Source organism: Centroberyx affinis, unplaced genomic scaffold, assembly GCF_046629955.1.
Source record: "Centroberyx affinis isolate AG114_WGS23_722 - 3 ecotype Tasmania unplaced genomic scaffold, CSIRO-AGI_Caff_v1 ptg004359l_1, whole genome shotgun sequence".
NCBI lineage: Eukaryota > Metazoa > Chordata > Actinopteri > Beryciformes > Berycidae > Centroberyx > Centroberyx affinis.
The window spans coordinates 697,501-706,275 of record NW_027282055.1 but is presented as its reverse complement, the minus strand read 5'-3'; the positions used below and the strand labels follow the sequence as shown (position 1 = coordinate 706,275).

At 45.7% G+C, this 8,775-nt stretch overlaps 1 protein-coding gene across 1 annotated transcript in view; it reads left to right on the top strand.

Moving 5' to 3' along the window:
• Nucleotides 1-2,857: 2,857 nt before the first annotated feature.
• Nucleotides 2,858-8,775, top strand: part of rnf220b (ring finger protein 220b) — a 25,351-nt gene continuing 19,433 nt past the window's right edge. Inside the window, 1 exon segment of the mRNA XM_071543649.1 lies at nucleotides 2,858-3,452. Coding sequence (XP_071399750.1) covers nucleotides 2,858-3,452 — 595 coding nt within the window.

Here is an 8,775-nt window from a genome sequence, read left to right as displayed (position 1 = left end):
TAAGCAATACCAATACCGATAAAAACAAATTAAGAGTGATTTGGGCTGATTTGTGGCCCTCTGAGCTGTGCTTTCTGACAATATGCTGGAAATCAGATATGAATAATGTGGATATTACGCCGTGGCTAATGTGTTCGAGTTGAAAGCAGATTATCTGTGACAAATAATACCATTGGTTTGTATTGTGTCTCATCAAAAGGGAATGTTCCCAAGTGTCAATCACATTGGCTATAGGTGCCTGATCAGCCAGTGGGAACTGTACAGGCTTAGTGAGCCAAATGGGAGGAGAGGATAACTCAATCACCTGCCATTCACAGTAACAAAGCAGTGACAGTCCTACCTGTCTCACACCCGCTGAAAGTGATGACTGGAGTGGGTTAACTTGTACACCTAAGGCTCTGAATTGAGGCTTCCTGGTGTGCTGAAAAGTCTTAGATATAGTGAATATGTCCTTTCTTATCTTAGATATGTCTAGTGGATGTGCTCTTTCTCATTCTCAGCATATCAAGGTATTTACAGGTGTTCATTCTGAGAAAAATGATTAACTTATCAGAGGTGTGAGGATATTTACAGCCTATTTATAATATACAGAGAGAAGATATTGATTAGGCTGTAAAGAATCCTCAATTTATGGATTTCTAGGTTGAAATGAATGCCAATAACATGACATGGCACGGATATGGCACAAAGTTTTGTTTGTTTGTTTTTTGTCTTTTCTTGGGTCCAGGCTGAATACATGTCTTTTGGCTAAATTTGACGCTGCAACGGTATCGTTTCCGAGGGCAACAAATTGAATGTGTCCATATAGCAGGCAGCGCGTCTCAAGGGGAGAGAGGGGGGTAGAGGCTACAGAGAAAGAGGGCAGGGAAAAGGCAGAGAGGGGGGGATTTGTCACACGGAGGAGCGCTTGAAGGAGAAACCAACAGAGGCAGACAGACAGACCCACGCGCAGCCAGTCCGCTGATGCCCTGATCCTCCCCAGAAACACAGCGAGTACCTTTCAAAACTAGATACTTTGCAGTCCTATTTACTGTTATTACCCTTCCAACATCTGGAGCGGGACTGTAAAGCCGCCGCAGCCTTCAGCCCGCAGCTGCGCTTTTTTTTTTCTCCTCTCTTTTTCCTGCGCGACGAGGGAAAAGTGCCGCTTCCTTGAAATTATAAGTTGAAAGAGAGAGAGTGAGTTCCTTAACGGCAACATAAACCTCACATTGAGTACTTCATCTCGGTAAGTACCGGCTGATGCTGAGTGATAAGATAACTCATTACAGCTTGTAATTGTTTTTAATTGCCTTAATTGGTGATTTGGCAGCCATGTGTTCTGTCGGGTATGAGGCTTTGTGCTTCTGTTTTTTTCGGGGAACTTTTGCGCTCTCGCCGGAAAAACTGATTTAAGTTAGGTTAGATGGGTGTGTTACAATGATGACAGGGTGCAAAGACTTTGAGGAAATTGAAATTCTGAGTATTTTATATGGTCAAGGCTCAACCTACTTTTCCCTCTCTTGCGCTCTCACGCGCTGGAGACGTGACTGTCCAAAAAGTCATCTATATAGTCTATGAATTACAAAATATCCTACATTTCTTTTTCAAATTGGTTCATGGAAGAGCATTTAGTAAGTGTAATAAGTTTGTCTTCGAAAAGAAAATATGACCAGTCAGTGCGCAAACTTTCACTCTACAGCATCTCGGTTCTTCCCAACAGATGTTTCTGGTTGTTCATAACCTGGAACAGGATTGATGTAGTTCAATAAAGTGGACTGGCTAAAATCAATAGGGCCAAACCTTACATTCTTAATTAGGCCTTTTCCCCGGAACTAATCTATGCTAATCTTATTCTATTCATTAAATTTTAGTTTGGCAAAGATACTGTCAAACTGTGAAATCGCTAACTGGGGTGAAGTAGTTTTCTTTCGATTAGAATATATTATTGTCTGCCTTTAGCTGATCATTTTCAAGAGGCCACAATTAATCAAATTCAGTTCATCCTTAAGGTTTTTTTTTTTTTTTTTTTTACTGTAGATTGTTGTTTCACACTTTTGCTATTAGTTATATTGAGCAACTTGTATTGCGAAATGCATATTATAATTCAAAAGACACATTCCACCGATTTTATTTTATTGAGCGCAATCAGCATGATTTACAATTTATTGATTTAGTGAGACTATTAATTCGTATTAAATGCTTATTACACAGAAAAAGAGGGGTCGTCTTATTTTCCGATCATAATTTACCCAATGATTTACCCAAATGCAATTGCTTACTTCAGTATTAAATTTATCTGTTACAGGCCCAGGCTACGTGTGTGTTTTATTGGCTATTTATTCCGTCGTAATTATTTACAGGCACAGTAGGCCTCGTTATTCTCCACTGAAATCAGTCCAAATCCGTAATTTAAAAAAATGCCTCAGAAGTTACGGTTGGATCTGTTCTCAAAATGAAGGGATGAACATTGTGAAGATTTTGGCGTACTGGGGATCATAAAAACAATTACCCTGTAAACTGTTAAGAAAATCAAATGGATTGACTTTTTCAGCCTGCATCAACCTATCATTATTTCTTGATAATGTTGCTCAACTGAACAGCACAAATTATTACCCAATAAATGTGAAAATAACAACTGACTTTTTATGTGGGACATTTGAAAGAAAAAAATACCTTTTAAAATAAAACACCTTTTAAAAACAAATTGTTTTTCTCCTCATGTCCCCACAGCTCAGTCTTTTAGGATGGACTGTCTGTGAGGTTTGCCTGCCGCTCGCTCCGCCTCAAGACTCTCTCTCTCTCTCTCTCCGCTGGGTCCAGTTGTCCCGTCGCTCTCCCCAGTCACAGAGAGAGGAGCAGAAACAGGGAGGAGTGAATGGACCTCCACCGGCCCTTCAAGATGGACAGCCCCTCCTACCTGCCGGCCCCGCTGGCCTCCCCCGCCCTCATGGTCCTCGCCTCCACCGCCGAGGCCGGCCGCGACGCCTCCGTCCCCTGCCAGGCGCCCAGGCCCTTCGGCGTCCCCGCCTCCGTGGAGAAGGACCTCCACCTGCCCTTCCCCTCGGCCTCCTACACCTTCACCTCCATGTATCACCACCGGCAGGGCCCCGTGTCGGGCGCCTTCCCCTCGCGAGACTTCCCCGCCTCCCTGCTCCACCTGCACCCCCAGTTCACCCCACCCAACCTGGACTGCTCCACCCTGGGCATGCTCAACCACAGCGGGGTGGGGGCCTTCCGACCCTTCTCCTCCCCGCACGAGGAGAGGGAGTCGGGGGTTTACCAGTCGGCGTTCACCCCCGCCAAGAGGCTGAAGGGCTGCTTCCCGGAGGCGGAGGGCAAGGAGTTTGACTTTGGCTCCCCAGGCGGCTCCCTGAAGGCCGGGGACGACTCGGCGAGGAAGCTGTTTTCCATGTCAGGACTCCTGTCTGATGGAGAAGCCTCGTCCAGCCCCGAGGACCGCAAGGAGCGCAGTGAGTACACACTCAGCACACACACACAGAGAAACACACTCACACACAGAGAAACACACTCACACACAGAGAAACACACTCACACACAGAGAAACACACTCACACACAGAGAAACACACTCACACACAGAGAAACACACTCACACACAGAGAAACACACTCACACACAGAGAAACACACTTATGATGCGTGTTCAGGCGTGCAAACACGCGCTGCGTAGCATGCAAGCCTGACTACATACACATTTGCATGCAGGCACACACACACACACACACACACACACACACACACACACTCACACACATTCCCTCATCTCACAGCACCTTTCAGTTTGTAGTGAAATATGCCTCGTTTAATTGCCACATCAAAGAGTTCACACAACCTGACATGACACGGCGGACAAGATTTCCATATCCTCTACAACTGCATTGACGAAAGGTGACAAATTGAAAGGAACCTTTGTGTGTAAGGACGTATCTGAGCATGTTTCCCCTTTTGCACTCTAGTCATCATCGCCTAGTTGGGCAAAGTGTTTACACCGACTGGCTGTGACTGACTTTGACACAAGTAAATTGAATAGTGTCACTTATTCAGCTTAGTGATCATTAGCCACATATGACCATTAGGCCTATTGGAAGTCAGACTTTTCTTGGCGCTGAGGAACACAAATACATCGGAGCGTATGGAGGGTTGACATAGGAGGAGTGAGAGTCGGAACGAATGACACCCTGTCAGAGATAACGAGGTGGCAGAGATAGAGAGGGAGCGAAGGAGGGAGGGTTGGAGGAGGATAGAGAAAAAGAAAGAGAGCGAGAGAGAAAGGGAGAGAGAGAGAGAGGGAGAGGGAGAGACAGACGCGGCGATGCGCCTCAGCCTCAGCTTCCCAACGACAACCCTCAGCTCAATATGGCCGCCCACACCAGCCGTCTGATTTGTTGACAAATGAGTGGGAGAGGTGTCAGTCAGCGCGGTGCGGAGAGAGAGCCGCTCCTCATTACTCCCGGGGATAATTGCCCAACGGCGCGGGGGCACGACGCTCGCCTCGCCTCCACCTCAGAGACAGAGAGAGAGCGGAGAGAGAGAGAGAGAGAGAGGGAACCGAAGTCAGGGGAGGCAATGCTAGGCATGATGGGAAATCAAACCCCCTCAGTGGCGGTCGCCAAGGGGAGCGCCTGACAGATGAAAGGGACCAGAGGAAGACAGAGAGAGAGAGGAGAGAGAGAGAGAGAGGACCCAAAGGCTCAGCAGATCAGAGGGGGACACCATCGAAAATAATGACAATGAGAAGGGGGGGGGGGGTGGAGAGGGGCGAAGGCGGGAGGGGGATACGTTGATATACCCTCTCATACATATCACCTAAAGGAAACTTTCATCCCACACATAAAGGGCGGGAGCAGGGACGAGTTGTCTTAAGAAAAGTTTGGATTGTGCATGTGTGCTGTGTCTCCATGCGTGTGTGTGTGTGTGTGTGTGTCTTTGTTGAAACTTACTGATTTTATCTGTGGTGCTGGCTGAGTGACAGGGCCAGGGAGGCGGAGTGGCAGGAAGGAATCTCAATATGGAATTTTAATAAGGACAGGAAAGGAAAAGATGCCAGCCGGAGTGCTGGTGTGAGAGGTGTGTCTGTCTGACAATGTTTGCCTGTGCACTCGTGCATGCGTGTTCCCCTCACCTCCTGATTTTGGGAATCTCATTTGGGGAATGTTGACAAGGACAAAAGATAGGGTGGAATAGAACATGGGGAGCATCTCTCCTCCAAAAGTGAGTTTGGGAAAAAAAAAATGGATTCTTGCACATTGGAAGCCGCTTTTCCAGCTTTATCCAATTAGATTGGAGCTCAGGCAAACTAAGAGCTTTAATGCAATTGAGCTCCCAGCACTTTTCTAAGTCTGACATGCGCTTGTTCCTCTTGACTGGTTAACAGACAGTCACTTCAGGACCAAAAGTCTTAAGTGTTAAGCTTCAAATCTTCTTGGGATGTGAGAGTCTGCCTGCTGGCGTACTACAGTAGCGATGGCCGTGCAAAGTCACACTGAAGTACAAAATGGACCATAAAAATCAACTTTTATACTTTGCTAATTTTCGACTTTAGTGAAATTACATCCATGGGTCTCACAAGCTGTAACGAGCTTCTTTTGTACTTAGTCATGCTTCTTTTGTACTTAGTCATCATGGCATTAATCCCTGTTTTTCAATAGCTAGATCTCATTAAATATACTTACACTTTCAAGTCTTTAGGAATGCCATTAGGAGGTTACACCCTTAATAACTGATGATGCTGATGGTGGACGGGTGTCAGAAAAGGGGTCTGTGGGTGTTGTTTTAACCCTTGTTAAAACAACACCATGCATGTGGCTTTTTGAGCCCACGCCACAATATTCATTTTCTTCAGTTTCCCATTTTTTCAGACTTTTCTAAGTCTGTCCGGATGCTGTGGCTTTGACCCTTGACCTCCTAGTGGTTACTTGTAATTTTGTCAATCTACAGGAATTTAAGGATCTGTAGGAATTGAAGCTTACTCTGCTGTTGGACTAGAGTGTCAGCTAAATCCCCGAAATGTAAATGTCAGTTTTTGGCGTAGTTGCCAGTCCTGAGCGGGAGTGACCCAGACAGTTTGCTGTAGCTCTCCTGGTCATCCCGTATTTGCCTCCACAGCAGTAGGTAGGTAGGGAGCCTGTTCCCATCTGCCTTGTGTATCAGCACCGGTGGACGTCTCCTTCTCCCCATTTAGTATCTGTCCTCCGTCTTTTTTCCCCCCAGACTTGCCTCTGTTTTATCAGGGAAGGTCTGAGACGCACGGTGTGCTCTGACAGCTGTTCAAACAGCCACGCTCGCTTTCAAAGGGCAGATGTCTTCACTGGAGCGAGTCATGCTTATTTTCCTCAGGGAGATGCTTTCAACCGCAGGCCCGAGCTGGAACTAAAAAGGCCCTTTACCAGAAACACGGGTTGGGAAAACGGAGGAACGGAGTGACAAAACACACCGTGGCCAGACGCTGACGGAGCGGCGTGTGTATGTGTGTGTGTGTGTGTGTGTGTGTGTGTGTGTGTGTGTGTATGTGTGTGTGTGTTGTTCTGCCCTGGCTCGCCAGCATCTGTATCTCACTGTGGTAGCAGGGTTGAGTGAGACTTGTGATAACTGGAGCCAGATGTTGGAGCGCCTCTGTGTTGTGATACTTGTAATGTGTCTAACTCCTGGTTTGGTGTTAAACAAGTGAAACCTTTCACCTGCAGAGTGGACAAAGTCTTCCAAAATGGGGAACAAACAACAGTGAATCGAGTGTTTAATTTAATAAGATGATATATGCCATTTGGTGGACACTTGTATCCAAAGTGTTTTACAAGTGCATAGATTCTGAGTATGGCTGACCTATGAGACTTGAACCCCCAACCTCAATCTCATTGATTTACACTGGACAGAATATTGCTTGCCTGAAGATTAAAATGCTCCTGAATTGTACATGTACATACTCGGTGTGTGTCTGTCTAATTCAGTAATGTGAACAATAGCTTAAACACAATCTCTCTTTAGCGAGTGTAAAAATGTGACCACAAGTCTCTCTGAGGTGAACAAAACTCTTCATCATGACAGAATCTGGGCGTGAGGCGTGGGACTTCCAAATCGCGCATCAGGCTCTCGAATCAGACACGGATACCGGGAAGCCCCTCTGAGCCGCTGCTGAGAGACTGTCCCGATCTTCAGCCGAGTGAAAAGAAATACTCAAGGAAGTTAGCAGACACCGAGGTTTGTCGGCCAGATGTGCTCAGTGTGTAAGTGTCCTCCACGGTCGGTTATTCACGGGTTGTTAGCGGAGCAGCGCGGCGCCCGGACAGAATCAATATAACATAGATTCATTTTAGACTTGGCACATGGATTATCTCCTCTGTGATGTTTGACGGGCTTAGCTTGTTCCAGTCACAGCTTACATGTGTTTGTTGTGTGCGTGTGTGTGTGTCTGTGTGTGTGTGTGTGTGTCTGTGTGTGTGTGCGTGTGTGTGTGTGTGTGTGCTTGTGTGTGCATTTGTTTGCATGCCTGTGTTTCTGTGTGGGTGTGGGTATGATTTCAATTTTTGTTTATCACTATTAGTGGGGGAAACCTTGTATCTCCAAAATGTCAACTTTTCAGGAACTAAGAAAATTATATTTTTTTTTAGCTTGACAACTATTTGATTAATTGTTTTTTTTTTTTTAAGGTTTTAAAACCCTACAGTTGTAGAATTTTCTCAACCCATAAAGGGGCATGTAATCCTTAAATTGAATAAAAAAAAATCACCCTGCAGCGACTATATGTTTGTATACATATGTGCGGTTGTGTGCACACACACACACGCACACACACACACACACACACTCATTCTGATAGTGGCCGCTCACCCTCGCTGTGTGTGCTGATTCGATAACAGGGAGGGCGTCTGTGCGCTGTGTTTTCTGTGAAGCTGTCGTTGACGGCGGCTCGTATTGAGTGGAGCTTCCTGTTGAAAGACACAGTGTTTACATCCCACTGGCAGACCACAGGAGATCAATAGCGGCCACTCGATGCTCATGCATACACATATAGTATCTGCTGCCCGCTATTATTCCCAGGGTGTATACTTAGAATCAGGCACGCTCACATGTGCACTCACACGAGCTGAGCATCAGCACACACACACAATTACTCTGTTTTTTTATTATTTTTTCTTCATTTTTTGTTATTATTTTGTGTTTGTGTGATTTATCACGGACACCCTTGATGCAAGAAAAGTGAAGTAATGCAGCAATAAGCAGGTGTAAGCATGAACAACACAACTGAAGTGATGGAAGATACAAGTAATGAAGAAAATAAAACAACTGAAGCAAAGAAGTATCCCAATTGAATAAGAAGTTGTCCAAGTTTATAGTCATTTGTACGTGAACGCACACATACTACACATAGGTATTTTTAGGTTAAAGCGTAGATAAAAGAGAAGTCTGCAACCAGCTCTCTTTCTGACCATGTTGGTAGTCTTGTATTTGATTTCAGACTCTGAGGGAGGAAGCATTACAATATTAATGGTGGCTGCGTTTGATGTGAGAGCGGGCCACGGTTGACTGTTCCCCCTCCTGTTGTGATGCTAGTTTGTTCTCTTAATGTTCTCCTAAGTGAAAGGGGCTTTCATCCTGGCAGGAGGGGAAACTCTCCTCGGCTTTTTCCTCCTTCCCTTCATCTTGTAAGAGCCGGGGAGATGGAACGCTGAAGTTAGGAGGAACCGGAGTGTTCTGCAGCGTGCTTTCATGCGTTTACATTTTAATGTTGATGGTTTCGGTCTTATATATGTATATGTGTGTGTGTGTGTGTGTGTGCG